Here is a 19219-nt window from a genome sequence, read left to right as displayed (position 1 = left end):
ATAGGAATATTTACATTCTAACACACTTTTCTATAAAAAATTGCATTATAACACACTTTTTAGATCACCATACAATTTTCTTATAATGTTTTTACTTTCTTACCCTCTAATTCTCTCTCTCCAAACACATTACTTCTCAACACACATCTTTCTTTTATTTTTTATTTTTTACTCTATTTTCTTTCCTTTATCTTTCTTTCTCACCCTCTCTAACTCTCTCTCTATTTCCAAATAATTTTTATTTTATTTGTTTATCTTACTCCCTTTCTTTGATATATGTGTTTGAATAATCTTGAGTAGTCGATAACAATATATATATTTCTTAGCCACATTTATATCTTTTTAAAATTTTGTATTTTGATATATTTATCATCTACAAAATCAAATCCAGATGCTTATATGTTTATGATTATTTAGTTTCATGTTCAATATATATAATATCATCCATCAAATCTTTTTCATATGTTATTGATCATCAGTTTTATGTTTTCTAGTAAAAATTCTTCAGATTTGGCTACATTTGTTACAATTACTATGAAATTAAATTTATGATTATGGTTTATGATCTAAAATTTAGGATTTGGGGTTTAGGGTTTAGAGTTTTAGGGTTTAGGGCTTAGAGATTTAGGGTTTAGAGTTTAGTATAGGATATAATGAACGGTTTCATGCTTAGGTTTTTAGGGGATATGACGAGGTTAAAATTGTTTGGTAGTTAACAATGACTAATTCACCAAAACACAAGTAGTTTTTAGTGGACGTGTATAATTTAGCGTCCATGTGGACTTGATTTTATGGACATAAAAGATTAAAACCGTTTGATAGTTTACCATGACTACTTTACTAAACCACAAGTTCTTTAACTAATTAGGTATTCATATGTTTTTTTTTCTCTGGTCATCCAAAATACGTATCCATCTATGCATGTTAACTATCCAAATAATAGCGAACAACATCAATGAATTTGGAAATTTATAAAGAATGTAATGCAAGAAGTCAAAAATTTGGTCTAATTTAAGGTTCAGGGTTTACAGGTTGGGGTAGGTCAATTTCATGTTTTATAGTAAAAGATCTTCATATTTGCTATGAAATTAAATTTATGATTATGGTTTATGATCTAAGGTTAAGGTCTAAAGTTTAGGATTTAGGTATTAGGGTTTAGGCTTCAGGGTTTAGGGTTTAGGGTTTAGGATTTAGGGTTTAGGGTTTAGGTTTTAGGGTATAGGGTTTAGGGTTTAGAGGTTTAGGATAGGATATAATGAACGGTCTCATGCTTAGTTTTTAGGAGATATGATGATGTTAAAATTGTCTGATAGGAATTTTGTTGTTGTTTCTAGTAAGGGTATAATAGTCATAAAATTAATGAATAGTAGAAATTAGGGAGATTTGCACAATAGCACATTTTATCTAAAACTTGACACACTTTTTGCTATTAGAACACTTTTTGCATCATATTTTATACTATTCATTAATTTTATGACTATTATACCCTTACTAAAAACAACAAAAAAACAAATATTTTTGTCTCCTTTCTCATTCTTCTCTCTTTTCATTTTTTGTCTTTTCTCTTTTTTTCCTTCTCTTTTTTTCATTGGTTGTTTTTTTATTATTCTCTATATCATAAACTTTAGATCATCAACCATAATCATATATTTAATTTCATAGCAATTTTAACAAATATAGCCAAGTCTGAAGATATTTTACTAGAAAACATGAAACTGAAGAATTTTTGACTCCTTGTGTTAGATTTTTTATAAATTTCCAAATTCATTGATGTTGTTCTTAATTGATAAAGAAAAATTTGAGAATTATATCACTGGTTTTTGTGCTAGAAACACTTGGAAAAGCAGAAAGATTGAAACTCTTTAACCAAGTGTTAACTAGAATTGTCCACTTTTTTCTATTCTTCACTTTTTTCTTTATCTTTTTTCTTTTCTTGTTTATCTCTTTCTCTCTTTGTAATCATTTTATTTAATTATTATGACATATATTTTCAATTTTGTTTTTATGATTCATTATAATTTTATTTTTTCTACATTTTAAGATCCATGTAACTATATTTAAAAATTAATAATTGTATTACATATTATCCAATTATAGTTGAATATTTGTAAATTATTATGTGGATACTTATTTGTGGATACTTTTTTATGGATACTTATTGTGGATACGTTTTTGTGAATATTTTTTTTGTGGATACTTTTTTTGTGGATACATAAGAATGCCTAATTAACATAATAATGCATTATTAATACATTGTTTCCAATAAGAATGTTTCTCCAATGGTGTCCATTATGTATTGTTTATGTGGACAACATTCTTTACAAAATTGGTGTTCATTAATTTGTATGGAGCAGATTGTATTTGTATCTTAAAAACTAGGTTTGTATAATGAAAATTTGATGTCATCATGTGGATGAGGAGCTATGGATACTGATTAGTTATACATTATCTATTTATATTTGAATAATTGTTCACTATTATGTGGATGGTTAACATATCTAGATGAATTCTTACTTTTGGATGATCATAGAAAAATATATGAATACCTAATTATCCAATTATAGTTGAATATATGTTAATTGTTACGTGGATGCTAAAAATGTCTTATTATGTGGATACATATTGTAACATCCGCGAACCGAATCGGTGGATGCATAGCCGGTTTAGTGCGGACGAGTTTAAGTTAAACGCTGCATTTTGGGTTAGGGAAAACCCTTAACACGAGTTTTTGTCTCATTCGGCGAGTTTGGCCGTTTTTAAGAGAAAATAAAAGAGAGAAAAGGTTCCTAAGTGTTCTTGAGCGTTCTTGAGGATTTTGGGAGATTGGAAGCTGTTCCTGTAGAGATCTGTAGCTGGGATCGTTGTAGGAGCTTCCTGGAAGTGTTTTCTTGTTTGTTTAAGGTTCAAAATCGTCTTGCCAAAGGTAAGTGCATGACCATGGCTTATCTAAGCTGGAGATATCTCTGATTTGCTTGTTATGTGTGGTTAGGCTTGTTAGATTGTTATTTGGGACGTTGGAAAGCTTTCTTGTGGCTTGGGATCGAGTTTTGTGGTTGTAGGAACGAAGATCCGGCGAGAAGGTTCGGGGGAAAACGATGCTCGACATTGCATCGGTCGATGCAAATGCGAGGATGGCGCGTAAAATCTAGGGTTTTCGTGCTATGTCGAGCATGCGTCGGTCGATGCAATGGGAGCATCGGTCGATGCAAGTTAACCTTGCACCGGTCGATGCAAATCTTGCGTCGGTCGACGCAACCTTCAACTGGTGTCGGTCGATGTATGTTGGTGTCGGTCGATGCTGAGTCCTGGTTTGTTATTGTTGATTGTTTATTGATGGTTAGAGATGTCTCTATTTCTTGTGTGTATAGCCCAGTAGATGGGAGGATTGCCTTACTGAGTGTTTATAAAATACTCATGCATTGCAATTTGTGTTTGTGGTTCAACTAAAGGCAAAGTGTGATCGTGGAATCAGGGTAATGAAGAGGAGGATGTTCTAGGGACTCGATTGGTTGTTGTCTGGCATTGCTAGGTTGCTAGGGTTGGGTCTTTAGAAACATTGCTAGGTTGCAGGTTTCATGTTTCTGATGATTTGGATATTGGTTTATGGTTATATTTGATTATTGGATATTTTATTATTGGATTATTATTGTTTATTGATATTGGTTGTTTTCGCTGTTTGATTGTGGTTGTGATTAGGTGGCTAGCGGATATGAGACCACTAGTTGTATTATTATTATTATTATTATTATTATTATTATTATTATTATTATTATTATTATTATTATTATTATTATTATTATTATTATTATTATTATTATTGTTATTGTTATTATTATTATTATTATTATTATTATTATTATTATTATTATTATTATTATTATTATTATTATTATTATTATTATTATTATTATTATTATTATTATTATTATTAATATTATTATTATTATTTATTATTATTTATTATTTAAAAAAAAAATTGGTCGGGTTGTTTCAGTTTTGGTATCAGAGCCCTTACGGTACTAGGTTTGGGTTCACTAGGCTTTGTGTTGTAGATGTTTGGGATTGCATGTCTTGATTGATTATGTGAGTTAGTCAATTGTGTGTGGCATGGAGTCCTAGAATATCATTTTCGAGCCTACAGTGTGATTCCATGGTGAGTTTTGGTTTTTGTGTTTTTGTATTATGTTAAGATTGCTTGTTAGCCTTTGTTCTTGGAAGTGCAGTGGCTAAAGGTGTTTGAGTTGTTGGTCGTGGACGGAAACGTGGTCGTGGTCATGGTCGGGCGGGTCCCGAGGCCAGCGAGTGTGTGGTCCAAGGTTCCACGACGAGGTACGTCAGAGGGTCGCAAGCGTATCAGGAGGGACTAGAGGGGGTTAGCCGGTGAGCGTGCCAGGGGTGCTGGGAATCCAGGTGTGGGGTTGCAGCAGGTGGAGCCCAGGGTTGAGATGATCGCTTGGCGATCTGTTGGCGTATTGTCGGAGCGGTTACCGAGAGGGGTACCAGTGCAGGATCCAGTTGTGCCGCATGTGGCAGGGTGCAACCGAGGGCTGCGGATGTTGAGGACTTTCTATCTTATGTTAGGAGGATGGAGCAGTGGTAGATGACCGGTGCGAGATTCTTCGCAAGAAGTATCGAGCCTAGAGAGGCGGATAGATGGACATATGTAGTTGGAGTAGATATTTCTTTGTTTGGTGGGTAATCCAGTTGGATATTAGAAGTTGTGTGGGTAGGTGTAACATAGTAATGTTATACTCGTACCATGGGAAGTACCTATTGTCGAAAGATGTTTATAGTCTTTAAGGATTGTTGCTCCTGAAGGGATGGTGGTTTTCTCAGAATACCGATAGCTCGAGGGGCTGTGGGCTCCGAGAGTGGCAGAGGGGATGATGTTCTCCTGAGGGGATGATTAGTTCCTCTGATACCGAGATCTTGAGGATTATGGTCCAAGAGTCAGACGGTATAACTCGAAGACAGAGGTCTGAGAGTGAGATCGGTAAGGCTCGAAGGTTGCGACCTAAGGGTGGGAGAGTTGGGAGCAAGCAATGCCTATGACGTGAGTATAAACATAACGACAGAATGTAGACCTCGAGAGAGTGCTGGTGGTTTAATCTTGGGTTTTGGATGTGTTGCCAGTGGGTCAGGGTTATATGACTGGAGCAGTCATGAATGTGTGGCTGTTGCGCCAGGATTGTGCGGCCGGTGGTGTTGGAGTCCCGGAAAGGGGAGTTGCAGCAGGTATGAGCCGGGAAAGGCATGTTGCCAGATACATAAGTTCACGAGAAGCCTTCATAGTAGGATAAACTAATCGTTGTAACGATGTTGGATGAAGTTCATTGGAGATGGACAGGGTTGCTAAATTCAAGTTGTTGGTACGTTTATTGGAGGGAATGAGTCAAGTGGTTTGAGTTAGCGACCTACAAAGCATTTGATGCGGTGAATCAAAATATGCGAATGTATGGTACTTGTTTGTTTTATTACGCTCGTATTGATGATTTGCTGTGGAAAATTGCTAAGCGAAAAGTTAATTTTGGATTAAGCCATCTTGAGGAAGTTTCCCTTAGAGGCAAGTTACTAGAGGTTCTTGAACTGGAACCGGGGATGACGCCGTTATCCAAGGCTCCTTACAGAATGGCTCCAGCAGAGATGACATAGCTGAAGAAGCAGCTAGAGGATTTGTTGAGTAAGGGATTCATCCGTCCTAGTGTATCACTGTGGGGAGCACCGGTGTTATTTGTCAAGAAGAAGGATGAGAGTTTCCGGCTGTGTATTGACTACAGAGATTTAAACCGGGTCACTGTGAAGAACAAGTACCCTCTTCCTAGGATCGATGAGTTGTTGGATTAGTTGAGAGGTGCTACTTGGTTCTCCAAGATAGATATGGCGTCGGGTTATCATCAAATACCGATAAATGAGGCAGATGTGAGAAAGACTACATTCAGGACGAGGTATGGGCATTATGAGTTTGTGGTGATGCCGTTTGGGTTGACTAACGTACCAGCAACGCTTATGAGATTGATGAACAGCATGTTTCAGGAGTTTCTAGACGTGTCTGTCATCATTTTCATCGACGATATCCTGGTTTATTCCAAGAGTCCTGAGTAACATGCAGTGCATTTGAGGGCAGTTTTGGAGAAGCTGCGAGAACAGAAGTTGTTTTCTAAGTTGAGCAAGTGCAGTTTTTGGCAGCGTGAGATGGGTTTTCTGGGTCATATTGTGTCTGCAGATGGGTTTCTGTAGATTTGGAGAAGATTTAGGCTATCAGGGAATGGCCTAGACCGCAGAATGCCACAAAGATCAGAAGTTTTCTTGGGTTGGCAGGTTACTACAAGAGATTTGTGCAGGGTTTTGCGAGTAGAGCACGTCATATGACTAAGTTGACAGGGAAGGATGCTCCTTTTGTTTGGTCACAGGAGTGTGAGGAAGGCTTTGCAAGCTTGAAGGAGATGTTGACTAGTACGCCAGTGTTGGCTTTGCCTGAGCAGGGGGAACCCTATGTGGTTTATACTGATGCATCCAGAGTTGGTTTGGGTTGCGTGTTGATGCAACAATCCTACTCGTGATTTGGAGATGACTGTTGTAGTTTTTGCCTTGAAGATTTGGAGATCTTATCTTTATAGTGAAAAGGTACATGTGTTTACAGATCATAAGAGCCTGAAGTATATATTCACTCAGCCCGAGCTGAACTTGAGGCAGAGGCGGTGGATGAAGCTGGTGGCAGATTATGATTTGGAGATATCCTATCATCCTGGTAAGGCTAACACGGTTGCAGATGCTCTGAGTCGGAAGAGAGTAGCTTCGGCTCAGGAGCAGGAGAAGGAGTCTCTAGTAAGAGAGATCAGTGCTTTGAGGTTATGTGCGGTGTCTCAGCAACCGTTGGGTTTGGAAGCAGTTGATAGAGCAGATCTTCTGAGCAGGGTGCGGTTGGCACAAGAGAAGGATTTAGGGCTGGTGAATGCCTCAAAGGATGTTGATTCAGAGTATCAGGTCTCAGATAATGGTACTATCCTGGTGCACGGTCGGATTTGTGTTCCCAAGGATGAGGAGTTGAGACAGGAGATCCTGAGAGAGGCTCATGCGAGCAAGTTTTCTATTCATCCAGGAGCGACTAAGATGTACCGTGATCTCAAGAGGTACTATCACAGGGTTGGGATGAAGAAGGATGTAGCTAGTTAGGTCGCGAGGTGCGATGTGTGTCAGCTAGTAAAGGCTGAGCATCAGGTTCCAGGTGGGTTATTGAAGAGTCTACCCATTCCTGAGTGGAAGTGGGATATGATCACGATGGATTTCGTGGTGGGATTACGAGTGTCTCGGACTTTTGATGCTATTTGCGTCATTGTGGACCGGTTGACCAAGTCAGCACAATTTCTCTCCATTAAGAAGACTGATGGAGCAGCGGTCTTGGCTAAGAAGTATGTGAGGGAGATAGTCAGATTGCATGGGGTGCCAGCGAGCATTGTGTTTGATAGGGATTCCAAGTTCACTTCGGTGTTCTGGAGAGCGTTTCAGGCAGAGATGGGCACTAAGGTGCATATGAGTACAGCTTATCATCCCCAAACAGATGGACAGTCAGAGAGGACGATTCAGATGCTAGAAGATATGCTGAGGTTGTGTGTGTTGGATTGGGGTGGCCATTGGGCAGATCACCTGAACCTGGTAGAGTTTGCTTACAACAACAGCTATCAGGCTAGTATTAAGATGGCTCCTTATGAGGCTTTGTATGGGAGGCTATGCCGTACACCGTTATGCTGGACTCAGGTGGGGGAGAGGAGCATGTTCGGGGCAGATTTTGTTCAAGAGACCTCAGAGAAGATTCGGGTTCTCAAACTGAACATGAAGGAAGCTCAGGATCGGCAGAGGAGTTATGTCGATAGGAGGAGAACAGATCTTGAGTTTCATGTGGGAGACAGAGTGTACCTCAAGATGGCCATGTTGCGAGGTCCGAACAGGTCATTGACTGAGACTAATTTGAGTCCGAGGTATATGGGTCTGTTCAGAGTGATTGAGCGGGTTGGACTAGTGGCATATAGACTGGAGTTACCTGAGGTTATGCGTGCTTTCTATAAGGTTTTCCATGTGTCTATGTTGCGGAAGTGTCTCCGTGAGGATGATCAGTTGTTAGCTAAGATTCTTGAGGATCTTCAGCCTAACATGACTTTGGAGGCGAGACCAGTGAGGGTTCTCGAGAGGAGGATCAAGGAACTTCGGAAGAAGAAGATTCCTTTGATGAGAGTCCTTTGGGACTGTGATGGTGTTGAGGAGCAGACTTGGGAGCCAGAGGCTAGGATGAAGGCAAGGTTTAAGAAGTGCTTCGAGAAGCAAGTCGCGACTTGAGCTTGTCTAGCCTGGTCCCATTTGTAATCCGTGGCTGGAGCGGGAATGGAGTATTCCAGCCCATCTCTCTTGATTACTTGGTCGCTTGGGGTGGTTGGTTGTGCGACTAAGTAACATGATGAGGTGGTGCTCGGGGTACAAAGTTTCCTTGATGCGGGGTTTTTGGAGGAAAGTTCCGGAAATGGAAGTTTCCAAAAGTGGAAAGTGCTAAAAATGGAAAGTTTTATGTGAGTTAGAATTTGTCCATTTTAGTGGTTGTGAGCCTTGGAGGGGCTTGTGTGGCCTTAGTTGCGGACTTTTGAGTCATTATGCCCGTGTGTGGCGGTCCTTGAGACATTGTGTGGCCTTTGTGGCGGACTGTTTAGCCGTGTGTGGCCTTTGTGGCGGCCCTAGTGGCCTGTAGGGTGGCAACCCGAGAGACGAGTATTGGATTTTTCCTTACATATTATGGCATGCGGGCTTAGGCCCGATATGGGGCCAATAAAAACTCAAGGTTTAGGCCTAAGAGTAAAGGAAAGTCCAATAGTCGAGAGCAAATAATGCCTGGAGCGTGAGTCTATCGCCTAGAGGTGACTTTCCGTAGATCGGTCGGAGGAGTGCGGGCCGTGGAGACGGTCGCACGGGAGTCCTTGGCTGATGTTTGTTCGAGATTCGAGGACAAATCTATGTTGGTGGGGGAGAACTGTAACATCCGCGAACCAAAATCCCGGGGAGAAACGCACATAGTGCATCGACCAATGCAGAGCCGGTTTAGTGAGGACAAGTTTAAATTAAACGCTGCGTTTTGGGTTAGGGAAAACCCTTAACACGAGTTTTGTCTCATTCGGCGAGTTTCGCCGTTTTTGAGAGAAAATAAAAGAGAGAAAAGGTTCCTAAGTGTTCTTGAGCGTTCTTGAGGATTTTGGGAGATTGGAAGCTGTTCTTGTAGAGATCTATAGCTGGGATCGTTGTAGGAGCTTCCTGGAAGTGTTTTCTAGTTTGTTTAAGGTTCAAAATCGTCTTGGCAAAGGTAAGTGCATGACCATGGCTTATCTAAGCTGTAGATATCTCTGGTTTGCTTGTTATGTGTGGTTAGGCTTGTTAGATTGATATTTGGGACGTTGGAAAGCTTTCTTGTGGCTTGGGATCGAGTTTTGTGGTTGTAGGAACGACCGGCGTGGAATTTCGGGGGAAAACAATGCTCAGCATTGCATCGGTCGCTGCACTTTGTGCGTCGTTCGATGCAAATGCGAGGATGGCGCGTAAAATATAGGGTTTTCGTGCTATGTCGAGCATGTGTCGGTCGATGGAATGGGTGCATCGGTCGATGGAATGGGAGCATCGGTCGGTGCAGATCTTGCGTCGGTCGACGCAACGTCCAACTGGTGTCGGTCGATGTATGTTCGTGTCGGTCGTTGCTGAGTCCTGGTTTATTATTGTTAATTGTTGATTGTTTATTGATGGTTAGAGATGTCTCTATTGCTTGTGTGTATAGCCCAGTAGATGGGAGGATTGCCTTACTGAGTTTTTGTAAAATACTCATTCATTGCAATTTGTGTTTGTGGTGCAGGTAAAGGCAAAGTGTGATCGTGAAATCAGGGCAATGAAGAGGAGGATGTTCTAGGGACTTGATTGGTTGTTGTATGGCATTGCTAGGTTGCTAGGGTTGGGTCTTTAGAAACATTGCTAGGTTGCCGGTTTCATGTTTTTGATGATTTGGATATTGGTTTATGGTTATATTTGATTATTAGATATTTTATTATTGGATTATTATTGGTTATTGATATTGGTTATTTCCGTTGTTTGATTGTGGTTGTGGTTAGGTGGCTAGTGGGTATGGGACCACTAGTTGTAATGTATTATTATTATTATTATTATTATTATTATTATTATTATTATTATTTATTATTTATCATTTATTATTTAAAAAAAACGGATCAGGTCGTTTCACGTATTTGTGGATACTAATGTCTTATTTATGGATACTTATGTGGATACTTATTCTAAAATCAAATCCACATGGATGATGAGTTATACACTTCCACTAAAAACTACTTTTGTTTTGGTGAAATAATCGTTGTTAACTATCAAACAATTTTAACATCATTAAAAAACTAAGCAGGAGACCGTTCATTATATCCTATCCTAAACCCAAAACCCTAAACCTCTAAGCCCTAAACCCTAAACTCTAAATCCTAAACCCTAAACACTAAACCCTAAAGCCTAAACCCTAACAGCTAAATCCTAAACTTTTGATCTTATCCTTAGATCATAAACCATAATCATAAATTTAATTTCATGGAAACTTTAACAAATGTAGTCAAATATGAAGATGTTTTACTATAAAACATGAAATTGACTTACCCCAACCTGTAAACCCTGAACCTTAAATTAGGCCAAATTTTTGACTTCTTGCATTACATTCTTTATAAATTTCCAAATTCATTGATGTTGTTCCCTATTATTTGAATGATTAACATGCATAGATGGATACTTATTTTGGATGACCAGAGAAAAAAACATATGAATACCTAATTAGTTAAACAACTTGTGGTTTAGTAAAGTAGTCATGGTAAACTATCAAACAATTTTAATCTTTCATGTCCATAAAATCAAGTCCACATGGACGATAAATTATACACGTCCACTAAAAACTACCATTGTTTTGGTGAATTAGTCATTGTTAACTACCAAACAATTTTAACCTCATCATAACCCCTAAAAACCTAAGCATGAAACCATTCATTATATCCTATACTAAACTCTAAACCCTAAATCTCTAAACCCTAAACCCTAAGTCCTAAATTTTAGATCATAAACCATAATCATAAATTTAATTTCATAGTAATTGTAACAAATGTAGCCAAATCTGAAGATTTTTTACTAGAAAACATAAAACTGATGATCAATAACATATGAAAAAGATTTGATAGATGATATTATATATATTGAACATGAAACTAAATAATCATAAACATATAAGCATCTGGATTTGATTTTGTAGATGATAAATATATCAAAATACAAAATTTTAAAAAGATATAAATGTGGCTAAGGAATATATATATATATATATTGTTATCCACTACTCAAGATTATTCAAACACATATATCAAAGAAAGGGAGTAAGATAAACAAATAAAGTAAAAATTATTTGGAAATAGAGAGAGAGTTAGAGAGGGTGAGAAAGAAAGATAAAGGGAAGAAAATAGAGTAAAAAATAAAAAATAAAAGAAAGATGTGTGTTAAGAAGTAATGTGTTTGAAGAGAGAGAGTTAGAGGATAAGAAAGTAAAACACTATAAGAAAAGTGTTTGGTGGTCCAAAAGTGTGTTAGAATGCAATTTTTTTATAGAAAGTGTGTTAAAATGCAAATCTATATTAATATTTTTGAAGTACATTTTGTGTTATGCCCTTTTAGTTTACTTATTTAAAATTTTATTTACAACATTAACCCCTAAAAAATTTTCATAAATAGTATCACGACAGATTTTGTTTCCTAAATCTATATTAATATTTTTGAAGTACATTTGGTGTTTTACCCTTGAAGTTATATGTATTTAAAAATTTATTTACAAATTTAATCCCTAAAAACTTCCCAAATATAATATCATTATAGATTTTGTTTCCTAAATATTTTACATTTCATTCCAACCAAAAATAAAAAAACAGCAATCAATATTATATAGAGACATAAACTATGATATATTTTCTATTTTATTTTTCAAACCTTTGAGTTTTGATTCTTAACGTAAGAAGAACTTCTAATTATTTAAATATTATAATTAATATATATATATATAATTTAATAAATTTAAATTATTATGAATATGTAAAATTAAAAAAAACTTAAAATACTATATAATGTGGTTATAAAAAGGACATGTTGGAATTAATAAAATATTATTAAATATGTGTCAACACGGGTTAAATCCTCATTTTATTATTTGCCAACACTATAAATATTATAATATCTGACATATAAAATCAATTTGTTTTACCTAAGATTGTGTAAAATAATTAATTCATTAGGAAAAATGTGACTTAATCACATCATATAAATGACTTATTATGTATTTAGATCTCTTATTTTTTGTTATAATAATTAAAAATCGAAATAGAATCTCAAACACTAAACAAAACAAACTAAATATAATAAAAAATAGTCATATATTACAGGTTAAAAAATTAATATAAACATTTAGTCGCACAAGCGGCCAGAAAATTAGGTTATTTCTCTATTTTTAAAACATCTAATATTTAACAAACAAATAGAATATAAAATATAAATAATAATCAAACTATATGCACGCGGTGTACCGCGATTTAAAATCTAGTATTCCTAGAAAATATGATGCAAAAAGTGTTCTAATAGCAAAAAGTGTGTCAAGTGAAAGAAGTTTTAGACAAAGTGTGCTATTGTGCAAATCTCCCTTAATAGTATGTTATTTTGATTAATATCAGTTAATCATTTTTTAATTTTATAATTTATCAGTCAAAAACAAAGTTAAACCAAACCATGATATAATTTGATTCCGTATGGGGTATATTTTGTAGAACCTAAAATACCAACAAAAAAACAAATTGGGACCAAACCAAAATACAATTATTTTCCAAAATCCAAAAAAATCCAAAACTCGAATAAACTGAACGGATTAACCAAAAAGTTTTGTGTTGCTCTCTTTAATACCATTGACATCATGTAAGAATATTCTAATTGATTCCTAATTACTACATTATAATTTATATAAGTTATATTTTTTTCTCACGTAGATATACTTTATCAATGCTCTTAGTACACAGGGTCTATAATAAAAATCAGGAATTTTTTATAGAAAATAAAATCATATTCCGAGTAGGAAACAAAATTTCAACAAATTCCCAAGTCTCTATATGTACACGCACAAGTCTTAAACAATTTCAATACAACAAGACTAATCGTTCTAGTACATCTCGATCAAGGAGAGAATCAAATTCACTAATCATGATGAAGAACACAATCATGGCTTTGTTAATTGTGGCATTGTCACTAATTGGGTTAGTTCGTACTTCATCTCTTTACGAGGTTGGAGACTCCAACGGATGGACAACAACGATGGGTCTTGATTATTACAAGACATGGTCTTCTTCAAAAAAATTCTACGTCGGTGATATACTCCTCTTTCAATACAACGAGACTCTAAGTAAGTTCCCAAGATTTCGAGTTGTGCAATCCTAAATCCCCTCTGACCATATACCAGTCACATAATGAAGCAGTTTACCTTAACCGAACCGGTCACTACTACTTCATATGTGGTGTGCCTGGTCATTTCGAATCTGGTCAGAAGCTTGACGTCCTAGTTGTGGATCCTATTAATGAATCAAACAGTCCTAAGCCTTCAGAGGATCCTCTTGAGGTTCTTCCAGTAGATGATGCAACGATCGCAACACTTCCTTACAATGCGGCATCTGATCCTTGTGGGTGGAATGGTTTAAGCATGCTCTTCTTATTTCTCCTATAAACCCTAATTTTTCTTTGAAGATTATTTTTTGTTTTTTTTTGGTTTTTTAGGGTTGATAGTTCTATCTACTTAGATGTTTGCTATATTTTTTATTTATTTTCTTCCTATTAATCTGGTACCGGATAACCGATAATTTTTTCTGATTTAATATATATGAACTTTTACAACTCTAAAAAAATTGATGGTTAAAGGCACTTAAAATAATGAAAAAAATATGCTTTACTTTTCAATTTTCATTCAAAATTTAAATATTTAATTTTTCTTTAACTGATGTGCCAAAAATAATTTGTTTGATCGACGTTAACGGTGTTAATGACTATTGTAAGTTCTATTCCCATGCCCACATAAACCTAAATTCATAACTCCAACTTCTAGGATCCCTTACAAATTTGTAGGTCAAGAATTGTTTTATGGTTCTGAATCAGATATACATATTCCAAGTGTTATATATTCAGATCATTCACTTCTATTTCCTAATAAATGGGTCGAAACTAAAGCCATGATAAGTATGATCAAATATATTTTAGAAAAGGAAATCATAATTTGAGTAAGAAACCAATTTATGTCTGTAAATCGTAAATTTTTACCTTACCTTCATTCTTAATATCTTTTTGGCCTATAAGACCAACCTTGAATTACCTTGTTTTTAATACCTCTGGATTGGATCACTACTAATCGGGTCAATAGATTAAGGTTTTTGTCATGCCTTCAATTTAGCACCTTCACCAGAAGTTGAACCTTGTTCTTCATGTACTCCCAAATCCTTCTCAGATGGCTCCATCCCCTTCTCATCAAACTTCTTATTTGGTTATTTTGGTGTAAAAAGATATTACATTTACGATTTTATTTTTGGCTCAACAACTACTTTATATTAACCAAAAAAGATTACACCTTGTCTGATTCCACATGAGATTGAATCCAACTTGGCAAAATAGAGTATAATTTAGAAATGTAATTCGTAAACGAAAGAGCTTCCTTGGCTATTCTATCTGTCATCCCATTTCCTTTTCTATGCATTAAAACTACCTTTGCTTCCTCAAACCGATGGAGAAGGTGCTTGATGTCTTGAATAATCGGTGCAATGTGGGGCACATTCGTTCCTTGATTGATGATTTACACTAGTTGCTGTGAATCTGATTCAAATATGATTTTCCCATAATTGAATCTGGAAAAAGAGAGAACTGCCCATCTCAAAGCTTCAAACTCTGCTTCCAAAACCGTTTTTGTTCTCGGTATAGCTCTTGCTCCCATCCATGGCATTTGCGTCTCAGAGTTTATTAGCATCCAGCCTATACTGTAGTTCACCCTCTCATCATTCCAAGCTCCATTGGTGTTGCACTTAACCCATTGGCTCAGAGGTTTCTGCCATCCACCCCGTCCTGCTAGATTTGGCATTGTTGTGAGTGGATGCAGGGATAGTTGTTCTTCTTTGCTGGCCCTCCATTCCCTTTCATCTTCCTCGTCCCTTCGGATTAGCTTTGGGGCATTGTACTCCCTTCTTTTAAACAATATATCATTTCTACTTGTCCAAAGCCACCACATAATCCAAGGAGCTAGTTTGCTCTCTCCATTCTATTGGGGGTTTAAATGGCTAAGATTGAAAATGTTATACATATTCTGGTAGATAGAATCTGACCATTCTCCCTCAAATGACGCTGGGATTGGGGAGATAGCCCAAACCAATCTACCAAAAGAGCATTTAAAGAGCATGTGATTTACCGTTTCTACGCTCCTCGGATATCTGATGCATGAGCCATCCTTTGCAAGGTCCCTATGGGATAGATTTCCTGCCACTGATAAACAATTGCTAAGGCAGCACCATAGGAAATGTTGTACTTTTGGAGATGTGTCTAATTGCCATGTCTGGTGAAACAAAGGATTGATGTTTGGTTGAGTGATATCCTGAAACTGCCTCCTCTTAGCAATAATCTCAGTGTACACCCAATAGCCAGATTTGACTGAGTATAAGCCATGTTTTGAGTAGTCCCAGGTGAATATGTCTGTTGTTTATTTACCTCCTCAGTGGAGTTCCATGATGCTCTGAAATATTTCTTCTGGCAAACACTCAAAATCAGTTCCTCATTCCATTCTTTATCTTCATTATCTAACAGATCACTTACATGTTGGAGAGAAGATATTTGTGAATACTGGTTCGGATGCACCATTTTCACCAAGTTAATAGCTTTTGCGGGTTTCGATTGCAACCACGGAGTGTTCCAAATGCAAACATCTATTCCACTTCTGATGACTACCCTGACTCCTTGTTTCATCAATTCTTGAGCTTCATAGATGCTTCTCCAAGCAAAGGAGGGTCTGGAACCTAGAGAAGCATTGAATGAGTCAAATTTTCTGACATACCTGCTTTTGTAGACTTTGGCCATCAGGGAATCTTTCTGAGTGATCATGCACCATAATTGTTTTCCCAATAAAGCGATGTTGTAGGCTTCAATGTCTTTGAATCCTATACCACCTTGTGGCTTTGGCTTACTTAGCTGATCCCATGCTTTCCAATGCATGCCCTTAGAGTCTTTGTTATTTCTCCACCATAAGTCGGCCATGAGTGATGATAGTTGTTGACATATTGTTTTTGGGAGCTTGAAGCATGCCATTGTGTGAGTGGGAAGAGCCATTGCAACCGCTTTGAGTAGTACTTCTTTACCTCTTGGTGAGAGGAAATTATTTTGCCATCCCAAGACCTTTTAGTGGAATCTTTCTCTAAGATAGCCCATAGACGATACTTTGGATCCTCCAAAAGATTATGGCAGCCCCAAGTAAAACTTCACCCCCCCCCCCCCTTCTCTTGATCTATCCCCAACTTTTGCTTAATTTCTTGTCTTTTAAGGATGAGTTTGCCAAATGTGATACTAGATTTATGGTAATTAACTCTCTGTCTAGACGCTAGGTTGTACTCTTCTATTATTTTGATGATCAGGTCAAATTCCTCACTATTCTCTTTATAGTAGAACATATTGTCATCATCAAATATCAGGTGGGTAATGGATGGAGCTTTCCTTGCTACCTTCGCCAATAATCTTTTTTTGCCTCTGCAATCTGTAACATTTTAATCAATATTTTTATGTAAATGCCAAAAGGTACGGAGAAAAAGGATCTTCTGTCTTAGCCCTCTTGTCGGGGTTATCTCTCTATATAGAGTTCTATTGATCAGTACTTAATAGTTGCTAATCTCACTGATTATATTTACAAATTTATAATTGTAATTTTGGTAATTGGGTTATATCAAGTCTAAGTATAATTAATATAAAGTATTGTGGACAATATTTTGGATATTTCATGTATCCATCCGGTTCTCCATTGGCTATCGTATCGGTTACTTATGTTTAAGATCTATTCGGTTATCTTGTTGATTTTGGTTCGGTTCGGATCCCTTTTTTGGTTCGGGTATTTTGCCAAAGACTATAACTTCCGCGGACGACGCAGACACAAAGCCTCCGGTCTCGTCAGAGATTCTAGTGAACCACGATTCACCTTAAACCTCTCTCGTTCTGTGTTTGGTATAGTTTCTTCCTCAATCTTTTCACTGCAAGTTTCAATCTTTTAGTACTGATTGCATAGAAACCTCAAACTTGTTTTAGATCAGATTGAGAATGTTATGCAGATTCTAACTTCGTTGTTGTAAATTTTGGATCTTTTGAAACTGGGTTTATCGAGATCGAGGGTTTTTGTTGAAATTATAAAAATCCCGATGGCGAATTCTCAAATGGGACCTGGTGCTCCCATTACTCTACAAGAGTTGTACCCTTCTTCTCCGTTTTACAAGGAAGCTGTTTCACTCAGAGTTACAGGAATGTAAGTTTCTGCTTTCTCTGATTTCCAAAAGACATGAACTTGAGAGAGATTGTACCAATGTAATAATGAGAATGATCTTGCAGGTTGAGAGGGTACTCAGTTGAGACAGCTATAGGTGTTATTGAAGATGGAGGCAAAAGTCTCAGAATCAATACTCAAAACCTAAGAGATGTTAGTTTCAGGGTTGGTTCAATCTACCAGTTCATTGGAGAGTTACACATTGAACAATCTAATAATGAGGTTAGTTGTTTTAGAGAGTGTTATCATTAGGAACTTAATATATAGCCTGTGATCTAAAGACAAAACCTGAGTATTAGATTAGGATTGTGTCGTGTGTTTGCGGATATGCCAAAAGGTGAACAAAGATAGGTTATGGGACCAAATGGCAAATCTTTAGTTATCTTCACTCAGAAATGGTTTATGGTAGTAGCCTAGTAGGATGTTAAATTTTCGAAATATGAACTAGTATCTAAGCCTTTCGGGTATATCTAACGTACATGGAACATTTGGTTTCCCAAGATGTAGTTTCAACATCTCAGTTAGACAACTTAAGTATACTATGAAAGTTCTGATATTCATGAGCAAGAGGTCTTAACATTGATATTCCTCGTCTCTTCTTTAAAATCAGAAAAGTTGTTAATGTTCTATTGAGTTTTAGTTAGCAGTACTAGTACCCATCTCAGGCTGAACTTTGTGTTTCAAACTGATAATATTGTCTTTGAAAGCTAAACCAATCTGAAAACTGATTTATTTACCATTTCTTTAGGCGATCTTGCAGGCTCGAACAGGAAGAAATGTGGATGGAATCGATATGAACCTCTACCGTAAAACAGTTGGACTCCTAAGACAATTTCTAAAAGAAGAAGGCAACAGCAATATGGTTGAATGAGGCTCTAATGATCAGTTACCATCCAAGTAACATAACCCACCCACGATAACATATTTTCTTATCTTTTTGTTCACTTGTAGATGAATCTTAAAAGAATTGGTGGATTTGTTTTGGTCAGTTGGTTCATATGAGTAATGTTCTCAAAAGAATGTGTTTGAATCTGGTTAACCGGTATGAAATCCGGTTTGGTAAGTTGGTTAGCTCAAGCAATTCCGTTTCGATATATTGCAAATATATTTTCTACTTTGAAATAGAGAAATCTTTTTCTTTTTCTTTTTTTTTTTTTTTCTGAAGTAAGAACCATTTAGTTTCGTATGAATATGACGTATATTTAATTCTTTATTATATAGCGTATATAATTAGTCTAGACTACTAGTGTTATAAGTTATAACAATCGAGACTACCGAAGTAGTATGATTTTCTTGCCACTAGATTCATAACTAAATAATAAATCCCCTACTGTCTTAGTTGACCATGAGCTTCGGCGGCTACAGATGTTGGCAAAGTCATCTAGTGGTATTAAAATTATAGAGTCAATTAGATTGTAAGCAATGTTAATGATTAGAGACTTCAAGTCAATTAATAAACCTTAAACGAAGAAGCATGATCTTTTGGTGTGAAACGGAGTCAATGTTTGGTGTAGAACCTTATCAACTAAATCAACAACCCAAAATTTCACCCTAATTTAGCATTCCAAACTCATTAAACCAACC

At 36.5% G+C, this 19219-nt stretch overlaps 3 protein-coding genes and 1 long non-coding RNA gene across 5 annotated transcripts; 3 read left to right on the top strand and 1 right to left on the bottom strand.

Annotated features, from left to right (window-relative positions):
- Positions 1 to 4018: 4018 nt before the first annotated feature.
- LOC147941251 (uncharacterized) lies at positions 4019 to 10074 on the top strand. Its single transcript, XR_015561934.1, has 2 exons — positions 4019 to 4153; positions 9881 to 10074. It is a non-coding gene; the product is annotated as an uncharacterized LOC147941251 (long non-coding RNA).
- Positions 10075 to 13311: 3237 nt separating this feature from the next.
- On the top strand, positions 13312 to 13810 carry LOC104704576 (mavicyanin-like). The gene is made up of 2 exons (XM_010420634.3): positions 13312 to 13492; positions 13566 to 13810. Exons 1-2 carry the CDS (start codon positions 13312 to 13314, stop codon positions 13808 to 13810), a joined length of 426 nt encoding a protein of 141 aa, XP_010418936.3.
- A 1113-nt stretch (positions 13811 to 14923) lies between these two features.
- On the bottom strand, positions 14924 to 15352 carry LOC147941250 (uncharacterized). Its single transcript, XM_087458438.1, has one exon. It carries the CDS (start codon positions 15350 to 15352, stop codon positions 14924 to 14926), a length of 429 nt encoding a protein of 142 aa, XP_087314564.1.
- A 1843-nt stretch (positions 15353 to 17195) lies between these two features.
- Positions 17196 to 18781, top strand: LOC104701036 (CST complex subunit TEN1-like). 2 transcript variants are annotated; one of them, XM_010416666.3, is made up of 4 exons: positions 17196 to 17322; positions 17480 to 17617; positions 17701 to 17857; positions 18384 to 18781. In XM_010416666.3, the coding sequence occupies exons 2-4, from the start codon at positions 17514 to 17516 to the stop codon at positions 18504 to 18506; spliced, it is 384 nt and encodes a 127-aa protein (XP_010414968.2). In that variant the 5' UTR covers positions 17196 to 17322; positions 17480 to 17513; the 3' UTR covers positions 18507 to 18781. The 2 variants fall into 2 exon arrangements, with proteins under 2 accessions (XP_010414968.2, XP_010414967.2); XM_010416665.3 differs by having other exon boundaries at positions 17238 to 17322; positions 17427 to 17617.
- Positions 18782 to 19219: the final 438 nt, after the last annotated feature.

Source organism: Camelina sativa, chromosome 7 (genome assembly GCF_030686135.1).
Source record: "Camelina sativa cultivar CO46 ecotype springtype chromosome 7, ASM3068613v1".
Taxonomy (NCBI): domain Eukaryota; kingdom Viridiplantae; phylum Streptophyta; class Magnoliopsida; order Brassicales; family Brassicaceae; genus Camelina; species Camelina sativa.
Note: the sequence above shows the minus strand (reverse complement) of the source record. Positions and strands in the feature narration are given on the sequence as shown.

What these genes read in the sequence shown, in the direction of transcription:
- LOC104704576 (XM_010420634.3), top strand. Translation starts at nt 13,312, where the DNA reads ATGGCTTTGTTAATTGTGGCATTGTCACTAATTGGGTTAGTTCGTACT. An exon ending in TCAATACAACGAGACTCTAA is followed by an intron (nt 13,493 to 13,565) that starts GTAAGTTCCCAA and finishes ATAATGAAGCAG; the next exon opens with TTTACCTTAACCGAACCGGT.
- LOC147941250 (XM_087458438.1), bottom strand. Translation starts at nt 15,352, where the DNA reads ATGTGGTGGCTTTGGACAAGTAGAAATGATATATTGTTTAAAAGAAGG.
- LOC104701036 (XM_010416666.3), top strand. Translation starts at nt 17,514, where the DNA reads ATGGCGAATTCTCAAATGGGACCTGGTGCTCCCATTACTCTACAAGAG. An exon ending in TCACTCAGAGTTACAGGAAT is followed by an intron (nt 17,618 to 17,700) that starts GTAAGTTTCTGC and finishes ATGATCTTGCAG; the next exon opens with GTTGAGAGGGTACTCAGTTG. An exon ending in TTGAACAATCTAATAATGAG is followed by an intron (nt 17,858 to 18,383) that starts GTTAGTTGTTTT and finishes CCATTTCTTTAG; the next exon opens with GCGATCTTGCAGGCTCGAAC.